General features: G+C 37.3%; 1 protein-coding gene across 1 annotated transcript in view; it reads left to right on the forward strand.

Moving 5' to 3' along the window:
- Window positions 1-21,969, forward strand: part of LOC113512194 (protein cramped) — a 42,354-nt gene extending 20,385 nt beyond the window's left edge. The window contains exons 3-20 of the mRNA XM_052893871.1: window positions 3,477-3,672; window positions 4,320-4,604; window positions 6,552-6,755; window positions 8,077-8,255; window positions 8,992-9,157; window positions 9,593-9,757; window positions 10,470-10,873; window positions 12,049-12,249; window positions 12,517-12,787; window positions 13,333-13,477; window positions 14,198-14,330; window positions 15,485-15,586; window positions 16,303-16,429; window positions 17,171-17,255; window positions 18,543-18,661; window positions 19,977-20,123; window positions 21,170-21,312; window positions 21,812-21,969. Coding sequence (XP_052749831.1) covers window positions 3,477-3,672; window positions 4,320-4,604; window positions 6,552-6,755; window positions 8,077-8,255; window positions 8,992-9,157; window positions 9,593-9,757; window positions 10,470-10,873; window positions 12,049-12,249; window positions 12,517-12,787; window positions 13,333-13,477; window positions 14,198-14,330; window positions 15,485-15,586; window positions 16,303-16,429; window positions 17,171-17,255; window positions 18,543-18,661; window positions 19,977-20,123; window positions 21,170-21,312; window positions 21,812-21,928 — 3,189 coding nt within the window. The 3' untranslated portion in view covers window positions 21,929-21,969. The remainder of the gene's footprint in view (window positions 1-3,476; window positions 3,673-4,319; window positions 4,605-6,551; window positions 6,756-8,076; window positions 8,256-8,991; window positions 9,158-9,592; window positions 9,758-10,469; window positions 10,874-12,048; window positions 12,250-12,516; window positions 12,788-13,332; window positions 13,478-14,197; window positions 14,331-15,484; window positions 15,587-16,302; window positions 16,430-17,170; window positions 17,256-18,542; window positions 18,662-19,976; window positions 20,124-21,169; window positions 21,313-21,811) is intronic.
- Window positions 21,970-22,482: the final 513 nt, after the last annotated feature.

The following is a 22,482-nucleotide window of genomic DNA, read 5'->3' on the forward strand; positions in this document are numbered from 1 at the left end:
GAAAGTGGTAACCGTCGCATACAGACATGAGCAGTACCATGGACAAACCTGAGTATACTGTTTCGCCCATGATACCCCCCTTCCGTTGCCATTCGTGAGGTCTCAGGTGTTATTTCTCTGTTCCCTGTAAATTCACGCCATATCCCACCGTTCAAACCGAAACACAGCCATGCAAACACAACTGCTTTACGGTTGAAACACGAATGGTACAGAGGTACCCAAACAAATGACTTTTGTACAGTCTCCCTCTGGTAATCTTTAATTATTAATAACTCGTCAACCTTATAAGGTTGACCTCCATGTGGTTCCCCCTGGAAACCATCGTGAACAATTCTTGTTGAATTCGTCACGATGGGCTAACTGACCTACTTCATCCTCACCTATCATCCCTCACTGGTGCCCCGCCGGTGTATACCGATAGCGCGGGAGATACAATTGTTACCTATTTTTTTTTTTCCATATAAACATGTGGTAGATTGTTTACTAACTAAATTAGATGGCTGATGATGATGATGATGAATGAATTAAATCCGATAAGATCTAATATGTTTATGATTTTTTTTATACATTATTATGATGTATGTTTACATTACATTGATATTTTGATTTATATATATCCTTAAATATTGTAGGTATTTGTTAATGTATATATAAATCGACCGCTGTCAGCATGTCTACTTAGCATTCGAAAAGTTAAACATATTTTGGACTAAGTGCAAATTGTAATGGGGCTTAAAAATAAGTCTTATATTTTTAAATTACACAGTCAGGACTTAACGCGGTGAAAAGGATTCTACAGTTTTCTTTCAGCGTCTCAAAGGTTGACTGTAAGAGATCCCTTTATGGGATAAGTCCGCCATTGTATATTAAATCTTTTAATGTATTCACTATGAATCATGTACAATAAAGATTTTACAATACGATACAATACATCAATATATTTTATTTTAATATCTACCGGTTTAACTAGATTGATAATTGTAATTAGATCGGGAAAGGTCCACTAGTTTCGAAATCAGTTCTTGATCATTAGTCATGGTCTTTAGCATTTTCTATCTAATTAAACGTAAGTTAAATCGATAGTTATTGAATTAAAATATGTCGGCTCTACTTACGTTTACAAAAACAAGTTTTCAATAGGAGCCCTTAATAATGAGCGCGGTTCACGACTGTGTCGCGAGCAGCAATTAATCATCAAAATAAAATCAATTTATACAAATTTATTTATTTATTATATGATAGTCAAATTACAGGGTACGAAGGCATAACACCTTAGTCTTTAAAACTGACAACGCATGAAGGACGGTCGCCGCTTACCATTCGTGTTTCAACCGTGAAGCAGTTGTGTTTGCATGGCTGTGTTTCGGTTTGAAGGGTGGGATATGGCGTGAATTTACAGGGTACAGAGGAGTAACACCTGAGTCCTCGGGAATGGCAACGCATGGGGGGTATCATGGGCGGAACAGTATACTCTGTCATGGTACTGCTCATGTCTATAGGCGACGGTTGCCACTTTCCATCAGGTGGGCCGTTAGCTTGTTTGCCATTCTAAGTAGTATTAAAAAAAAATGGGCCATAAACTTGTTTGCAATTTTAGGTTGCATTATAAAAAAAAAATTAATTATTTAAACATTATATGCTACGTAACATACAATAATGCCAGATATACTAGTATTATTATTTAATGTAGATAATTGAGATGATTCAATGATTAATAATTGTACGTCATTAATGATGATGAGTGGAATTAAAATACCAAGCGAAATTGCTTTTTGCCGATAGTTTTTACAGTGAATAAAAAAAAAAAAAAATTCTATTCAATTAGTGCAAATAGATAAATTGATATAATTATTGTATCTTCACGACAAATCGCTCACAGTGTAGATAGAGAGAAAAGAAATGTTCAATGTCGGCTAGATTAGAACCTACGACCTTTCGCATACGTCGCAGTATACCAATTAAAGCCACGATGCTATATCGTAAGAATTTACTTAAGTGGTCTCCTAATTCGAGTATTTTCGACCCCTCGTGATCGATGACAGATAATCGTTTCTAAATATATAATATTTTAATTATTTCAACAATTAATTCACATGCGTTAATTTGTGACGTAAGTTCTTCCATCTGTTCCGTCTATTAGTAATGGCTGATGGCGTTTTAAGTGTTCAATATTCAGATGCAGACAGGACTTTGTTATTTAAATCTGCGTGTCCAAGGCGGCGACGTAGTTCAAACGCATTTGACATATATAATTGGTAATTTAACATAGACTCCCCGTAAGATGATACAAAGCCATTTAAAACATATATTCTACTATTATAAGGGTAATACGAAAGTTTGTGAGGATGGATGGAAGGCCGTGTGGTCCCGGCATAGAATAGACCATGCGTTCCTTTCCCGTGGGTGTCGTATGAGGCGACTAAGAGAAGGCGAGAGATTGGCAGCAGTGTCCCACTTTAAATATCTCCAAAGCCTACCATCTGCCAAGCGTGGTAACTACTGGCAATGACAAAGGGAGAGACTTATATTTACCAATTTTAAGGACTAACTAAGGTGTTATGCCTTCGTACCCTGTAATTTGACTGTCATATAATAAATAAATAAATGTGTATAAATTGATTTTTTTTTTTTGATGATTAATTGCTGCTCGCGACACAGTCGTGAACCGCGCTCATTATTAAGAGCTCCTATTGAAAACTTGTTTTTATAAACGTAAGTAGAGCCGACATATTTTAATTCAATAACTATCGGTTTAACTTGCGTTTAATTAGATAGAAAATGCTAAAGACCATGACTAATGATCAAGAACTGATTTCGAAACTAGTGGACCTTTCTCGATCTAATTACAATTATCAATCTAGTTAAACCGGTAGATATTAAAATAAAATGTAATGTATTGTATCGTATTGTAAACTCTATCTATTTATCAGAGGGAGACTTTGTACAAAAGTCGCTTGCTTGGGTACCTCTGTCCCATTCGTGTTTCAACCGTGAAACAGTTGTGTTTGCATGGCTGTGTTTCGGTTTGAAAGGTGGGATATGGCGTGAATTTACAGGGTACAGAGAAATAACACCTGAGTCCTCAGGAATGGCAACGGAAGGGAGGTATCATGGGCGAAACAGTATACTCTGTTATGTCCATGGTACTGCTCATGTCTATAGGCGACGGTTACCACTTTCCATCAGGTGGGCCGTCAGCTTGTTTGCCATTCTAAGTTGTATAAAAAAAGGAACTTTATTGGACATAATTCATACTGAATATATTAAAAGATTTAATATACAATGGCGGACTTATCCCATAAAGGGATCTCTTAGTCCACCTTTGAGAAGCTGAATAAAAACTGAATGTACAATAGTAATAACCGTACAGCTAAAGATAATCTAAATAATACGCAGTAAAATGAATGTATAATATAATAAAAACAACTGTATGCATATATGTAAATAATAAAAGTACATAAATAATTTTGTTACAGACAATAGCAAAAGAAAGCCCAATGTCTCCCACACCCCCCGCCGCACCTGCCCCTGACACAGAACGGACGGAGCTCCTGGGGTCTCTAACAACACAGCAGCAGCAACGCACGAGTGCTAGAGTCATCAAGAAGCTGAGACTCGAGCCACCTGCAGATAGGGAGAAGAAAGGGAAACGTCCTGATGGACAGTCCGACGGTAAGTGCAACTTGAGGAACATTGTAAAGGAAGATTTTGTCGCAGTGGTGGGTACATTGCGTTGTATAAATGAGGTTAAGTTAGGGTTTTTTCAATAGATGATAATTGAATGGTAACCCCGCCTGCACTAACAGTTTACGCTGGCGGAGCAACAATAAGGGACGATAGGTGTGAATGAAAAGGCACATCAGTCAGCTCATGGTGATAAATTCACCACTCTTTGGAATCAACTTCCAGCAGTAGTATTTCCGAACCGATACATCATAACCTTCAAGAAAAGAGCATATTCCTTTTTAAAAGGCCGGCAGCACACATGCAATGCCGTTGGTGTTGTGGGTGACCAAGGGTGGCGGTAGTCACTTACCATCAGGTGAGCCGCATGCTCGTTCCGGGGTGGTGGGGAGGTCTTTTTTTTAATGGGTGATAATGAATGATAACCCCGCGCGCGCTATCGGTATACACCGGCGGGGCACTAATGAGAAATGATAGGTGAGGATGAAGCAAGTCGGTTAGCCCATCGTGACGAATTCAACAAAATTTGTTCACGATGGTTTCCAGGGGGAACCACGTGGAGGTTGACGTAATAGGGCACATTGCTAGCAATGGGGCTGTCAAACTCCATTATCTCATATCTTCATCATTCTCAGATATACAAGAATGCGATACGCCAAACAAGATCGACGACAAAGAACCTCTGAAGTTTCCAACAGTGAAACAGCGGATGCCCAAAGCTCTATGGTCTACTGACGAGAAGAACCTCTTCTTCGAAGCCCTCAACGAGTACGGAAAGGACTTCGACGCGATCACAGCGTACATATGTGCCAAGATGAAGAAAAAAGGCATGTCGGAGAATCTGAAGACGAAGACTCAAGTCAGTCACTTCTATTACCGAACGTGGCATAAGTTATCCAAGCACGTGCATTTTGATGAAAGTTAGTATATATATTTAAACTATTTATATCGTATTATTATTGTATACTAGCAACCCGCCCCGGCTTCGCGCGGGTACATATTACATCACGTCACATCAGAAACCTCTAAATTTATCAGTGTTTCTATACAATATTATGCATGTATTATACATATGAACCTTCCTCTTGAATCACTCTATCTATTAAACAAAACCGCTTCAAAATCCGTTACGTAGTTCTAAAGATTTAAGCATACATATGGACGGACAGACAGCGACAGCGACTTTGTTTTATACTATGTAGTGTATGTATGTATATGTAAAAATCGTTATAATGTAAACTATGTATTAAGAAAGATATCAATTTGTAATAGAATTTATTTAGATCTACTAAATAATAAAAAAGAAAACCATGAATTTGCATGCTATATGACTTTAGCAAGACATGTGCACCCTTATATATAATTAAAAATCATTGTATACCATGTTTTACGCAAATAAATATTTATTATTTTATTTTCCTCTTCTTAAGGGAGAAAGAAAGCGTTCCCAGCGGTGGGACGTTATAGCGTTATATTGATGATATTATAATCACTGCAACCTTGATACTAAATAGCTATCAACGTTAATAGTTTTCACTGAACCATAACCTTTGATAAAAATATTATACATTAGGTGACACAGTATTATTATATGATATTAACTATGTTATTTTGCCTTTACCATTTTAATGTAATGATTAAGCAATCTAGCCAGCTGTAATGCTTCTTCATGACCATTTCATATTTCCTGTAGTATAAATACATAGATGCAATTGTTACAAGTTTTCAATTCAATTCAATTCAATTTATTTATTGCATTCTACAATATTATTATAAAAGATGTTAGTAATTGATACAGTACATTTTAGACCCTGTCGGGCGCAGCAATTAGAAGCGAGCAGGGCGTCGATCCTTAAATTTTTATAAAGATTTTAATAATTAAATAATTCAATTTCAAAATTTCATCAATGTTATAAAATTCTTATTAAAAGACAAGTCAATTTAATGATGTTAACGATGTTTTTTTTTTGTTTCCATATTTATTTCTTTTTAATCATTGGAGTTTATGGTATTTTTCAGGGTGATAGTTTGTTTTTTTTTTAATGGACGATAATGGAATGGTAATCCTGCCTGCGTTATTGGTACACACTGGCGGAGCACCAGTGAGTGATGATAGGTGTGGATGAAGCAAGTCAGTTAGCCCATCGCGAGGAATTTAACAATAAATCAATCACGATGGTTTCCAGTGGGAACCACGTGTAGGTCGACCTGATAAGATTTACTGTTAGCAATGGGACTATTAATCCCCATTATTAACAAACCCTGTTCTCCTGGGAATAATGTGTAGGCGACAAAAAGAGTATATTTTTGGGGAGACTTAGTCCCTTTTACTAATGATTATAATGAGAAAGTTTATAAAGATATTAAGATATTTATCAGGTAACTAGTTATGTTTTAACGTCTTAGTGAATCTGAATGATGGTATATCGACGACATATAGGATATTTTTTGTCTCAATACACGTGGAAAATGCCATAGTATATTATAGTTGTCTCCCTATTTATTAAAACGTCAAACGTCTCATCTATCTAGCTCAGCTATTATAGAGTTTTGTACTTTTTATTTTGCGCTAAATTATCAATTTGAAAATGATAAAGCACGCTTGTGCACAATAGATTTATAGGTTTTTTTTTTTTTTATACAACTTAGAATAGCAAACAAGCTGACGGCTCACCTGATTGAAAGTGGTAACCGTCGCCTATAGACATGAGCAGTATCATGGACATAACAGAGTATACTGTTTCGCCCATGATACCCTCCATGCGTTGCCATTCCTGAGGACTCAGGTGTTATTCCTCTGTACCCTGTAAATTCACGCTATATATTATTAATTACAAATACTAATCATAATAACAATTTATTAACAGATGTGAAAAAAGTGGCACAAGAGTTATACGCGCTGATCAACTACGGCGAACTCCGCAAGAAGCTGGTGTCTGTGAGCGAGAAGACGTGCGCGCGGCTCGGCGAGATGGTGCGCACTGGCAGCCTCGCGCTGCGCGTTCGTGGCCGCACGCTGCGCGTGCGCACGCCCATGTGCCGCGCCCTGCGCCGCCTCAACCAGATCAACGGTCAGTTGCAGCTAGGGAAATAGGCTTACGTTCTAATATCAAATAAGAATTTAAATAAATGGTGCGCTTGTGTCTTGTAATAGCGTGAGACTCCAAACAGAAACTACAAACCTAATCACTGTATTTTGTTTAGTAAATTGTATTAAAATTACACGAGTACGAAGCCATGCGCTAAACGTGATACGGGCGAGAGTAATATCTTAGTTCATACTAAATACCTTGTGACAGACACAGATTTTCATTCGTGTTTCTACCGTGATGTAGTTGTGTAAGCATGGCTGTGTTTCGGTTTGAAGGGTGAGATATGGCAGTGACTTTACAGGGTATTGAGACTTAACACCTTAGTCCTCAGGAATGGCAACGCATGGGAGTATCGTGGGCGAAACAGTATACTCTGTTATGTCCATGGTACTGCTCATGTCTATAGGCGATGGTTATAACTTTCCATCAGGTGGGCTGTCAGCTTGTTTGCCAATTTAAGTTGCATAAAAAAATTACTTTAGCTTGCATCTCAATTAGTGATCCCTACATAAATTTTTACATCATCTTTCATACTTTTCAAACCGAACTATTCGGGCGACTAGGCAGTAGTAACACGAAATGAACCCATGAGGTACCCATGAAGATGAGTGATGTATCAAAGGAAGTTTAGAGTGAGAATGCACAGAAGCGCAACGCGTCATTGTGAGAGGTGAGGGGTACCGTGGGCACAGTACTGTTTGGCTGCAGTTATTGTTCTCGTCTATATACGATTACCATTTACCATTTCCCATCTGATCCTTCTTCGCCGTCTATGGGCTTTGGGTGTCTTAAGGGAACTTAATGTTTGAGGAATGGACAGCAGCGTCCCTCATTACTAAATCCTAACTGCAGTTGCTAAATGTGGCAATTAGTGGCAATACCTCCGTTATGAGGAAGGTGTATATTCAGCGGTTATCGGCTGGTATGATGATGATAGATAGATAGGTAGATAACCTTTATTACCAGTATTAGGAAAATAAAAAAATTAAAACAACAAAAAGAAAAAAAAAAACAATATTGCTGGTAATAGGAGTCACCTCAGCTGTTGCTATATATGCACATCTCCAGCGATATGTACCTATATAGCGCTGATTTTCAGGCGGCCCCTTAACTCCTATACCTTTAGCATGCGTCACGTCTTAGCGTTCGTCGCCAATACCTATTTCCCGGATGGGAGAACTCGACACGCTTAACAACAAACACACAAAACATTACAAAAAATACACAAGACGATCCGGTCCGCTGGATCGTTTGTTCGGTACAATGTAACGGTTGCGCGTGTCGCGTGGCGCATGCGCAGAGCGCGCGTGCGGGGCGCGCGTGTGCCCGCGCGTGGCGGCGGCGCTGCGCGCGCGCGACGCGGCGGCGTGGGCGCGCGTGCAGGCGGCCGCGCACAACCCGCGCGCCGCGCTCGCCGCGCCGCCGCGCGCGCCGCTGCACGCGCTCTTGCGCGCGCTCGCCCGCCGCTGGACGCCGCACGTATCCTTTTCTCGCTGCCTCTAATGTACACAAGTCGTTTGCTTCACTACCTCTGTCCCTCGTGTTTCAACCGTAAAGCAGTCGTGTTTTGCATGGACGTCTTTCGGTTTGAAGGGTGGGATATGGCAGTAAAATCCTAAGCTCTTAAAAAATAACTTACATGCTGAGTCTCTTATGAATATTGATTGTAAAATTTTGATTCCAAAGCTAGGTAGGCAAAGTAGAGTGGATCTATGGCAGTAAATTTACAGAGTACAGAGGGATAACACCTGAGTCCTCAGGAATAGAAGTCCTCAACGCATGGGGGATATCATGGGCGAAACAATATACTCTGTTATGTCCATGGTACTGCTCATATCTATAGGCGACGGTTACCACTTTCCATCAGGTGGGCCATCAGCTTGTTTGCCATTTTAAGTTGCATAAAAAAAAGATAAATACAATTAAAAACAAATAACAATCTATTTGATTTTAATCAACTATTCTTTCTATATAAACTTTTATATAAACTTTCTAAACAACGAATAAAACAATTAAATACCTGATATTAAAAAAATTACATAATTAGGTATATTAAAAAATTATTTGAATTTAGAATTCTAAACAAAAAGAAAGATATTCGTGTTCACACCAACCAGTATTAAAAATCAGCAATTTCATAAATAAAAAGCTGATATTATATTCTGTGCTAATATTAAATTATTTTAACCTTTTATTAGTCTTAACTCAAAAACAGTCATTTTACAAGACCACCGAAGAGATAGACCCAAAGTGCCCGGAGTACATACAAATTAAAGACGAGGAGGTTTGCTCAGAATTGCGACACACGTGCACGGACGATGACGATCGCGAGGATTTAGGGGATCATCTCAATCTGGAACTGGACAGAATGATAGTGCAAGGTAAAATATACTTTATCATTATAAATTATAAGGACCGTTTTACACCAATCATCATATACTATTGATGCTTCCTAATTCAACCCAGCACTGTTGATAAACATTGTTAACGCTTAGTGAAATTAAGGAAAAACGTTCATAAATAAGAAAATATTAACCATGGTTTTAGCTGTTTGTTTATTTATTTATAACACTTTAATGGTAGTACAATTGTTTTCTCGCATCCAAATAATAACAATGTTAAATAATAGATTGTTGTTTCTATGTTACCCTATCTCTTAAATATCTACAAACATTTTAACTATTAGTATGTTTTTTTTTTAATTTTCTTTTACATTATGAATTAAGCTCAAATTATAAAAAAAAAAAAATACTTATATTGCAGAAAAAAGGGTTTTAGATGCTTTATATTTTGAATAAGAAGGTTACTGTTTACAGAACAAAAGTTACCGAAAAAGCCAGTTTTACACGTGGGTCCGAGGCCCGACGCTGAGATCCATTTACCAGTGCTGAGTCCCAGTGAACAGCTGTCCAGCCAGAAGATTTGTTTCTCGTCATACTTGGAACGGATGTGCAAGCAGCGACGCGATAATGACGGTGATGGTGAGTGAACAACTACTTATTACCAGAGGGAGAGTTTGTACAAAAGTCGTTTAATGGGGTAGAGATCTCTCATTCGTGTTTCTGCTATGAAGCAGTTGTGTTTGCTTGTCTGTATTTCGGTTTGAAATCGGGATATGGGGATTTAGACGGTGTGGAGGTATAATACCAAAGTCCTCAGGGACTCCTTAAATGGCAACACATGATAGGTACATAGAATTATCTCTACTCTGTGAAGTCTACAATTCTTTATTAGTTCTTCCGTCAGCTAGGTCATTAGCTTGTTTGCTATTCTAAGTTACATAATAAAATATACATAGACTTCTGAGTCTTGAGTTTGACCACGCACGTCAATAGATATGTGCTGAACTTGAGCAGTAATGTATTTATAAGATAAAGAGGATGAAATAGCTTCGTCTCTGTCCTACAACCGGCAACAGATGTTTGCTTGACCGTCTACGGTGCATATTAGGGTCAACTCGGACTAGGTGGAAAAGTAGTAAATCACTTATTATATTACAGTGGAATGTCAAACTTCCTGTATTCAAATAGTGTTTAAAATAGTATGCAAGAATCTAATCTAATCTAAAAAGTGGTATTTCTTCGAACATCCTGATTGTACGATTGTATGTTGCAACCATTGATATTTTTAATTGTTTTATTTCTTATTTCTGTTATATATACTTATAAATATGTAAATTTTGTATCCTAACAGCTAAACTGAGAACGTCTAAACGACAAAGGAAAGATAGTGCCACAGATAAAGAAATAGATGTAAAGAAGATAAAAATTGAAGAGGATCCAAATAAACTAATGCATATCGATGAAACTGCTATCGACGGAATAGATCTAATGGCAAGTTATAAGAATATACAGGAAGACGAAGAGAAACCGAGCACAGAAGATGAGAAGGAACCCAAATCGGAGGAGACAGTAGAAGAAGAAGTGGAAGGTAGTGGAGAGTTGCCAGAGAAAGACAAGTATATGTCTGAGAAAGAGAAAGATAGTTTTTCTGAAATGGAAGATGATGAAAAATACAATAAAAGCGATACAGACAATGAGAGTGATCAAGGGAAGAGTGAGAAGAGTAGGAAAGAGCAGAAATTTAAAAATTTGAAGGTTAGACTTAATTCAGTTTATTTCATACTAGCGGCCCGTCCCGGCTTCGCACAGGTCGACATTTTTACATTTTAAAAAGTGGCGATTTAGGCTGCACACGCGATGGAAGCTTAAAAATGGAGTAACTTCTCCCATTTTCCCAACATTTCCCTTCACAGTTCTGCTCCTATTGATCGTAGCGTAATGAAAAGTATACTATTACCTGCCCAGCAGTATGAAGAATAATTGTACCAAGTTTCGTTAAAATCCGTCGAATAGTTTTTGTTTCTATAACGAACATACAGACAGACAGACAAAAAATTTACTAATTGCATTTTCGGCATCAGTATCGATCACTAATCACCCCCTGATAGTTATTTTGGAAATATTTTTTTAATGTACAAAATTGACCTCCCTACAGATTTATTATAATAAGTATAGATGAAAAATTATGTTACTTCTTTTATTTATTTTCCTTTTTTTTTTTTTGTATATATATTCTTTTATTTCTTTTTTTTTGCGTATGTCTCCATATCTGTTGTTGTTTGTGTGCTGAAAGTAATGCAAATAAATTGTATGTCTACCTTTTATCTATCATAGGCAGTGAGAGCGATTGTGAAACGTCATTCTTTAATTTTATTTGATATTATAGAAAAAAATCTTTTAGAGAACCAGTGTGATTAATTTATGATAGACTCGAGTCATGTTACTCTTTTATTGCGGACTTGCAAATGAAATAAAAATAATCTTCGGAAACAACAAACATTGTAAATTAAAAAAAAAAATTGCATTGTCCAATTTATATAATTTAAGTTAGTTATTTTCTTTAACTTTTTTGTGGATTCTAGCATAATATAAATACATTTTAAAATTTAATTTTTTTTTGTGTTAAATTTGTACAATTACACTTCCTTATACGATATGAATAACTATGAGAATTTATGTATAGGATTATTTTTCGTAAAAAAAAGCACATGTTCAATGTTCATATCTTTTCAAAATCTGTATTAGAAACTCTCTAAGTACACTTTTTAAAATTTTTCTATGTATTTTATAGTCGATTTTTTTTATACTACAAAGGCGGCAAATAAGCATGCAGCCCGTCTGATGGTAAACAGTCATTGTAGCCTTTAAACGCCTGCAACACTAGGGGTGTCACGTGTGTTATGTTATTTATTTAAAATTTTAATCCACAGGTAAAATTTCGAATACGACCAAAGAAGCGCGGTGGTAGCATTTACACCCTGGTGATGGATAAAGAGGACCAAGACCCAACTTCTTCAAAGGATGAAGAACAAAAACCAGATATTGACGTGGACACGGCAATACGCCAGATCAGGAAGGGCTGGAGCATGTACGACGCTGGAGATCTTACCATCGGAGACTTGTATTTAATGGTGAGGGAATGAATTAGTATATTTGCATTCATCATCATCTCGGTGATTGTCTGTCCACTGCTGAACATGTTTGAATAATAAACACGGTTAAATAATAGCTACGTATTCGAAAATGTAATGAACGTCAAGATTCCTTTGATTATTTGTCGATATTTTTCATAATTTAGAATTTGTAATTTACAGTTAAAAATGTACCTGTCTACTATCATGTTATCACTGTCTGTTATGAAGCATCAATACCTTATTCACACATATATATATTTTCAGTTCGGTTCCCGCTCAAAACTCGAACTAGACTACTGGTGGGCAGAGCCCACTCCCCCCTTGCCGCAGCCCCTACACAAATCAAAGTCTGATCCGATTCCCCCAGCGAGTGAAAAGGACAAATGTAAAGCTGAGAAAATTTCGGATAAAGGCACAGATAGCTCAGTGGAGGATGAGCGAGACAGAGCGAGGGAAAGTGACAACGATATATTCTCACCGAAGAACACATTCAGTCAGGACAGCAACGACGGCATGTCTGGTGATGAAAGGAAAAGTGAGTATCTTACTAATAAATATGATAAAACATGATCGCAACACTAGACATAAAAATATACAACAACATATGGAGGAGGGCACTAACTCCTGAAACAGGATTTTTTCAATTCTATCTCGGGAGTTAAAGACTTCACACTTTATTGTAACAATGAGTGAAATAAATATTTATATATTTAAAAATAGATACATAATTTATTTGCATTACTTACAGCACACAAATTACAATAAAAATCATACACATAATACACAGTAAAAGAGATAAAAGAATGAAAAACAACAAAAAAAAAAAGCAAAATATATAAAATAACAATTTCCTTTTTTTCATGCACGTGCCATAGTAACACAAAATGGTAACACAACTCAGTTTATTGCTTAAAATAGACTCAATTTACCATCTTTCAGAATAAGATTGTTAAATAAAAGCCTTTTAAGTTCCCTTCGGCGTCTACGACACCCACGCGAAAGGAAGGGGTGGCCCAGTTTATGCGGGGACTACGGCGACCAAGTATAAGTAAAACTAATTTCATTACTATGTATAAATAGGTGAACAGCTAGCATCACCAGACCACAAGTCATCGAGCGGATGCAGTGGCACCCTCAAGCTGGTCAGCAAGCTGATCAATCGTCCACTCCCAGCGCAAACGGCGCAAACGCAGTCCAACAATGGTTTCTCGCAACTTAGCGACAGGTGAATCTTTTCTAATGTTATAGTTTTATGTATCACGTTATTAAAATTATGATAAATTATTATTATATCGATAAAAAACAAAATCACTCGCCAATTTATAAATTTTGTTCCAAGTTATCGTTAATTACAAAATAATCAACAAAAAATACAAGTCTCGGTTCCAGCGCCCTCGAGTATTTCGTGTTCTTAATCAAAATCTTATGACTGATCGTCGTAAGATTTTGTACACATGTCGTATTTGGAATAGAGAAGGGCATGTTTACTTATTATAGCGGTCACGCGGACGAAGTCACGGGTAAAAACTATACTAGTATCTTACTTCCAACCATCTTTCAAAAAGCCCCCTACAGAAATATAACGTGGGAAATCCCCGCATTATATGGGGGAATACCCGTGTTTACCGTGTTTATACGACGGATTGAAATCGCGTAATATTAAAACGTATTATACTCGTAAGAGTACCGTGTTATAGGGAGGATTACTGTAACTGATTTTACCACAATTTTTTTGTGGAATAAAATTTTAAATTATGATTTGTATTAATTATTTTCTTTCTAACTGGCACTGGGTTGAAGTATTCGCTGTATGTTTGTGCGTGCGTGCGTGCGTGCTTGCGTGCGTGCGTACGTGCGTGCGTGTGTGCGTGCGTGCGTGCGTGTGTGCTACTTATAGGGTATTATGTTATCATTCCATCTAACAATATGAAATGTGTGACAATAGACTGAAGCGGCTGCTAGCGTTAGCTGGCAACTCGCTGGTGAGTGCGGCGACGGCGGCGCCAGGAAGCGGCGCATCGGCTGCGTGCGGCGCTCGATGCACTTGTGCTCTCGGCTGTGCGTTGCACCGGCGGCAGGTTAGTATTCCTTTTTTTTTTGAAGACTATATGGAATTCTTTAAAGAGTATCAAGGATTATTCAGCGTCGGTAACACTTACTTGTTTAAATGTAATAACTAACGGTTTAACTTTAGTGTAATTAGATCGAGAAGGCCCAACTAGTTTCGGGATCAATTCGTGATCCTTAATCATGAGCAGCTGTGATGCGATCACGAGCCTGACTGTGTGCCATAGAATATTACATTAAAATATGCTTACAAAACTTCTAACAATAGTAATAGTATTGCAGCCGTTCATAGGCTACAGTGACCGTTCACCATCAGACAGGCTATATACTTATTTGCTCCCTTCATGGGAGCATGGGATATCACGTGCGCGTTGCCGACACTAAAGATTTTTTTTTATACCACAAAGGTAGCAGATAAGCATACAGCTCGTCTGATGGTAAACGGCAATTTAGCCTATGGACGCTTGCAACACCAGGGTTGTCATGTGCGCGTTGCCGACGCTAAAGAAACCTTAATATACCCTTTTTGAAGCATCCCGTACTATAGTCTCTAGGGAAAACCTCAGCAGGGAGTTCATTCCACAGTTTGAGCATTCATTAAGCCTGAGAATACTCTATATTCTTTTTTTACATACCACTGATGTGGCAAACAAGTGTACAACCCACCTAATAGTAAGCGGTTACCGTAGCCTATGAACGCCTGCAATACCAAGGGTGTGAAGCAGTTGTGCTTGCATGGCTGTGTTTCGATTTGAAGGGAAGGGATATAGCGTGAATTTACTGGGTACAGAGGAATAACACCCGAGTCCTCGGGAATGGCAACGCATGGGGAGTATCATGGGCGAAACAGTATACTCTGTTATGTCCATGGTACTGCTCATTACTGCTCATGTCTATAGGCGACGGTTACCACTTTCCATCAGGTGGGCCGTCAGTTTGTTTGCCATTCTAAGTTGTATAAAAAAAAAAGTATTACGCGTTCGTTGCCGTCTCTGAAGATTCTCTCTTTGAAGAACCCCATAACGTAGTCTGTAGGGAAAAGCATGACAGAGAGTTCATTTCACATCCGCCCGTAATTGGAAGCGTTTCTAGATATTAATTGGTCATTAACAAATTGGGTCATATGCTTATTTGCCATTTGCTATAAAAGAAAATGTCATTTCAGAAGCAACAACCGTGGCCACCATCTTCTCGTCTGGAAGAAACCAGTCCCAGCTCTGCCGTATTCAGGCATCCGACACCAATAGCGCCTAGAGCGGATAAGGAGGTAATATCTTGCGGGTTCGTCAGCGTGAATCAATAATAAAGTTAGGATAAAACCTGTCATTGTACCAAATTTCAGTCCTTTCAATTGGTACATCGTGACAAATTCAACAGGGATTAAACACGATGGTTTCTTGATGTGATCGCAAGGAGGTAACCTGACAACAGAGCCGCGAGACTGTATTACTTCAACCCAAAGGGAAGGGGGTTTTTAATGGGTGATAATGGAATGGTAATCCCACCCGTGCTATCGGTATACACCGGCGGGGCACCAGTGATGGATGATAGGTGAGGATGAAGTAGGTCAGTTAGCCCATCGTGACGAATTCAATAAGAATTGTTCATGATGGTTTCCAGGGAGAACCACGTGGAGGTCAACCTAATAGGGTATGTTGCTAGCAATGGGGCTGTCAAACTCCATTGCTAACAACCCTATTCCCTCCAAGGCTCTTCCCTTGGGGGGAAGCTAGTAATAAAGTTTTTTTTTATTGGATAATAATGGGGTGGTAACCTCAGCTGCTCTATCGGTATACGCTGACAAGGCAACAGTTTAGGAGTGATAAAATAAATAAAGATGAAATCGAATCAGTTGGCCCATTGTGACAAATTTAACAAAATAATCAAGATGATTTCCAGAAGAAATGCGTAGATTCCGTTATGGGATTACTACTTCCCGTTATTTCCTTTTATGTAATATATGTGAAACCCATCTTGTACCAGATGTCGATGTCCTCACTGAACCTGGAGGGTGTGCCGCGCTGGAGACGAGGTCGACCGCGGCTTGCTGACCGCCGCGTGGTTGTGCAACGACTACTGCCACTGCTGCCCAAGTTACCACCGCCCAGCAGTTAGTATCATCTTTCGATTTTCCATTAATGATCATAAGATACCACCCTACCCTTCTTATCAACCCCTGAGGCCGTAAACGCCGTAAGTACCTCAAGGATATTAGGGTCAGATATGAATTATGAAAGGGTATTTTTGTTATAATGAATATAAAAAAAAATGGTAACCCTTCTTGTGCTGTTAGTACACGCTGGTGAAGGACCAGTAAGAGATGATATGTGAGGATGAAAGTAGGTCAGTTGGTGATGATTTTAACAAGAATTACCATAATGGTTCAAGGGGAACCGTGTGAAGGTTAACCTGATAGGTTATATTTATATTATATTTATTAATTTAGTATTGTCTAATTTTGTGTTTCGTTTACTTGTATTTTACTTTGTGCAAATTCTAGTGGCTACCAAATTGCTATTTAAGTATATAATTATGTATTATTTTAGCTGTTTGTTTGTTAGCTTAAATAAAGAAATAAAAATATTGCTAGCGATAGGGCTCTTACACCTCATTAATATATATATATATATATATATATATATATATATATATATATATATATATATATATATATATATATATATATATATATATATATATATATATATATATAGTAATGAGTATATATATGTAATAAATTGTAGTAGCAAAAGTAGTTAGTTTAGTATTAATATGGTTTACAGTAAAGGCCTTTTGTCTATAGTTAAAAGGTAAAATCCGCAAATCTATATCATTGTTTTTCTTTTTTTAGACTTGATACCAGTAAAAATAGTGCCAAACTCACCACCGGCGCCACCTCGTATACTACCGAAGCCACCACCAACTTCCACGTCTGAGTAAGTTATGTCTAACACAGATATATTGCTGAAAATAAATAGATCCATTCAGATAAGTCACTCTCTAAATGTATTACTTGAATTGTGGATAACTTAAAAAAATATTTTTCTTAATTTATCTATAGGATAGGATATAGATGTATAGGGCAGGATCTGTGAGTATTTCACCTTATTCTTAAATATAAATCACTAAATTTAGATATTTTTAGAAATTTCATTTTAGATTCTAAAATTCTCTAAAGATTCAAAAATGATCTTACTCTAAATATCGTTAAGTTTATCATTAAAGTTAAAATATTTTAGGAATTTAGACAATGGCATACCAAAATTCAATTGTAGGATTACATACCATACTACATCCATACCTGTCACGCCTGTCTCCCACAAGGGTAGGCAGAAATAATGGAACGCCAAATTTTTTTTTAATACAACATAGAATGGCAAACAAGCTGACGGTCCACCTGATGGAAAGTGGTAACCGTCGCCTATAGACATGAGCAGTACCATGGACATAACAGAGTATACGGTTTCGCCCATGATACCACCCATACGTTGCCATTCCTGAGGACTCAGGTGTTATTCCTCTGTACCCTGTAAATTCACGCTAGTAAATATACCATACTGTTACTATAATTTTCCAACTTTATAACTAAAATTGGATAAATTAATTTTAGATATTGAATATATGTTGTATGTTATATATATATATATATATATATATATATATATATATATATATATATATATATATATATATATATATTGACTCTAAATTGTATAACTTTATTAATCTAAATGTGACAATACAGGTCGGTTCAAAACTAATTTGTCAGAGTTATTTCTGACATACTTTTAAATATCATACGCTAATTCGTATCTCTAGATTCAGAGATAGGTAATAAAAGAAACTTGTCGTTCAATAAATAGATTATTATATTCTTTATTGCACTTGTAAATTACATTGTTAATGCATTTATAAATGTTGTGAGCAAGAATGGACTTATCTCTGACAGAGATCTCTTCCAGTCAACCCAATGCAGTTAGAAAACATGTTGTTAGCGGGCAGCTGAAGTGCTACAACTATTAATATTTAGTGTACATAAACAAATATACAGTTAAATAAAATATTAAGATACATAATAAAATATTACATAAATACATATACTATGAATAAATATAATACCTACCTACTTATACAGTAGATGTTAAAATAAATGAATATACTACCTACAATAGAAATAGGTTTATAAAATTAAAGAATTTCATTATATTCAATCTCATCCACAGTTTGTCATTCTTTTACGTGCTGAGCGAGTCGAATGGTCAATTCTACTTCCACGACGGTGACCGTCGCATACCCATTACGCCGATGCAGGGGAACGGCGCTGATCAACACGCGGACGATGGTAAGGGACATATACTGTACTAGCTTTTACCTGCAACTTTGTACGAACGGATATTAAACCAATGAAATAGGCCAGTATTATCAGGGGGCCTACCATGAAATGAAATTCCGAATTTTCGTGCTCAATTTCGCGTTTTTGCTCGTACCGATATCAGTAATGTAACACGAAACAGTAAATGGAGCTTAACGTTTCGTTCATCATAAATCCTATCCTAATAGTCCAGAAGTACGATATTTTAATAGTTTTTAATAATTTTAAACGGCATGTATTATGTAATTTTAACATCAAATTTCTATTTGGTTCGTCCCCGAAATTTCGGAAAATATTTCAGGTGTATCAAATTAAAACATAACAGATTTTAAATTCAAGAATGCAGTTTTGAAAACTACACCCATTTTGGAGGAACTTAATTTTGAATGAATAATAACAAAAAATTCTATACAATCTAGGGCAGCGATTCCTAAAGTGGGTTCCGTAATAAAGTCACCAAGGTTCCTCGAAATTATTTATACAGTGAAACATTTTCATTCTTCATATTAGAAGTTAAAATAAACTATAAACTGCTATACTTTTAAAATATTTCTAAAAAAGCATCTATTCTTGTTTCAATTACAGTGTTTTTGATTTATAATCATTTGATATGGGGTTCCATAAAATAAAAGGTATTTGTTGGGCGTTCCGTTATCTTAAAAGTTTAGGAATTCCTGATTTAGGATACCCTGTTTATAAAGAACCAACAACCATCCGGGACTACCACTCAACACACCGAATCCTGAAACCTTCCAGAAAAGCTTGCTTTCTAAATTGGTCCAAAAATCCAAAAAAATCTGACTGTAAATCGATCTATGGGGTCCCGCCTCATTTAACCTAAACAATATGTTTATTACAGCACCTCTGTCAGTGGATACCCTTAGAATCTCTTTACTCTTTCCCTCAAAGAAATATAATTAACTAGCGACCCGCCCCGGTTTCGCATGGATGCACATTACATTACATAACATTAGAAACCTGTAAAATTATCAGTGTTCCTCTACTATGTATTATGCATGTATTATACATATAAACCTTTCTCTTGAATCACTCGATCAATTAAAAGAAACTGTATCAAAATCTGTTGCGTAGTTTTAAAGATCTAAGTATACATAGGGACAGACAGACGGCAAGCGACTTTGTTTTATACTATGTAATGATGATATAATTAAATTTTTTAACTAACTTTAAAAAAGGAGGAGGTTACATATTCTATTGTATATTTTTTGGTAATGCGCTGTTTTCTTGTTCACTTCAAATCCAACATTTTTTTATTTTATTTCAGATGAAGATACGAAAGATGAACCGGATTCGAAGGACAGCAAAACGGACCTAACTATAGAGAAGCATCCGGTGTTGTCACCCAAGGAGTCCTCTAAGGACAGTGGCGAGCCTCCAGTCACGGCCAAGTGTGAGAGCTCTGATTTAGGACGTGAGTTGAATTATCAATTCTATCAATACCAGCAAAAACTCGTAATTTAATGGTCCTTTCCGCAACTGCACTGTCCCGGGGGAAAGGGGTTGTTATAAATGGGGTTTAGTAACCCTATTACTAGCAATATACTCTATCAGGGCGACCACCTCGCGGTTCCCCCTGGAAAACATTGTGATTGATTCATTGGTGAATTTGTCACGATGGACTAACTGACCTGCGTCATCCTCATCTATCATCCCTCACGGGTGCACCGCGAGTGTATACCGATAGCGCTGGCGGGATCACTATTACATTATCATCCATCAAAAATAACTGCACTTTCCATCAGGTGGGCCGTCAGCTTGTTTGACATTCTTAGTTGTATAAAACTAAGATTATATATGTAAAAAATACTTTGACATTTATAATATTAGTAAGGATTATTTCCCGGGGGTGAGGGAGGGGGGTTGACACCTTAAAAAGCTTGATTATGTACTCTCAGATATCTGCGCATAGCATAGTGAGAATGTCAAACAAGCTGACGGCCCACCTGATGGAAAGTGGTAAGCGTCACCTATAGACATGAACAGTACCATGGACATAACAGAGTATACTGTTTCGCCCTTGATACCCCCCATGCGTTGCCACTCCTGAGGAATAAGGTTTTATGCCTCTGTACCCTTTAATTTTACAGCTCTACAGAGATCTCTTATAGTTAACCTTTGAAAAGCTGAAAGAAAACTATAGAATGTTCGAGAGTAAAAACTGTACAGCTAAATTTAAGACTAAATAATGCCTAGATGAAATTAAACATATATTACAATAAGAAATAACAGTAACACATAAATAAAAATAATAAACCTACACACATACACACACACACGCGCACGCACGCACACAAACACGTACACACACACACACACACACACACACACACACACACACACACGCACGCACGCACCAGCGCGGGCGCGCCTGAGTGTACTATATATATATAGCAAAGCAATAACTGCTCTATCTAATATGTATATAAACAGCTTTAAAGTTTTTAATTTTGTCTCTAGAATTCTTGCCATCGGAGTCCCTGTCGCTGTCTCCCTCCAGACTACTCCGTGACGCGGACGGCTGGCTCGAAGGTTCCGTACAAGATTTCTCCCTTAGCAGTTTCCTTGGACATTTAGAGGGAAGACCACAGCCTGATCTTGCTGTAAGTAATGCTTTTCATTAATATATATTTGATTTGAATTATTTTGTTTAATTCCGCTACTATTAGTATATGTCTGACTGCCAATACTCGAAGACTGAATACCATTTTTTTTTTGGTGGATGAAAATGGTATAGTAACCCCGCCTGCGCTAACGGGATACGCTGGCGGAGCACCAGTGAAGGGTGATAGATGAGAATGGAAACAGGCCAGTTTAGCCCATCATAATAAATTAATCAGGAATTAACCATGATAGTTTCCAGGGAGAACCGCGAGGAGGTCGACCTGGTTGGGTATATTGCTAGCAATGGGATTTTTAGTCTCCATTTCTAACAATCCCTTTCCCCCACTGACCACCACTATTACTACCAGAAGTTCCACAACCCTCCCAATCTCTTCTATGCAAGAACCACACGACCAATTATTAAGTTTTCTTAAATAAAAAATATTTATTTGTTATTATGAATAATATGCTTTTAAATAAAAAAGAAATTACCTTCAGGTGGACTCCCAGTTGCAGTCATTAATGGCAGAATCGAGCGTGGACTACGTGGCCAAGTTTGCGGACCTAGCGGCCGAAGTCACCGATGATCCGATCACGTCTGATGATATGACGTAAATCATATATATATATATATATATATATATATATATATATATATATATATATATATATATATATATATACACACACACACACACACACACACACACACACACACACACACACACACACACACACACACACACACACACATATGTGTGTGTGTGTGTGTGCGTGTGTGTGTGTGTGTGTGTGTACTAGCAATCCGTACAGCTTCGCGCGCGTTGATAGTTTTCAAAAATAATATATATAGCTTATGTCAGTGTTTTTCAGTACGGGTCGCGACCCCTTTAGGGGGTCCCCGAGCCTCTACAAGGGGGTTGCGGAAGGTCGCGAGGCAGTGAAAAATCAACAGTTCCGTAAAAACATCAATCAGTCAATAATACATAATGAAATATCTATAATAGACATGGATTACATGTCTGTTTTAGATACTTTATTATGTATTATTTATTTCATTTTATCGATACCTAACTGCGAATATAAATACAACTGTACGGATTTTATAATTGTACTATAACAAAATTCATACACATTCGAAACCGTGTAGGGTAGGGGGTAGCAAGATA

The sequence above is a fragment of the Galleria mellonella genome, unplaced genomic scaffold (assembly GCF_026898425.1).
Source record: "Galleria mellonella isolate WM207_F2 unplaced genomic scaffold, CSIRO_AGI_GalMel_v1 utg184, whole genome shotgun sequence".
NCBI lineage: Eukaryota > Metazoa > Arthropoda > Insecta > Lepidoptera > Pyralidae > Galleria > Galleria mellonella.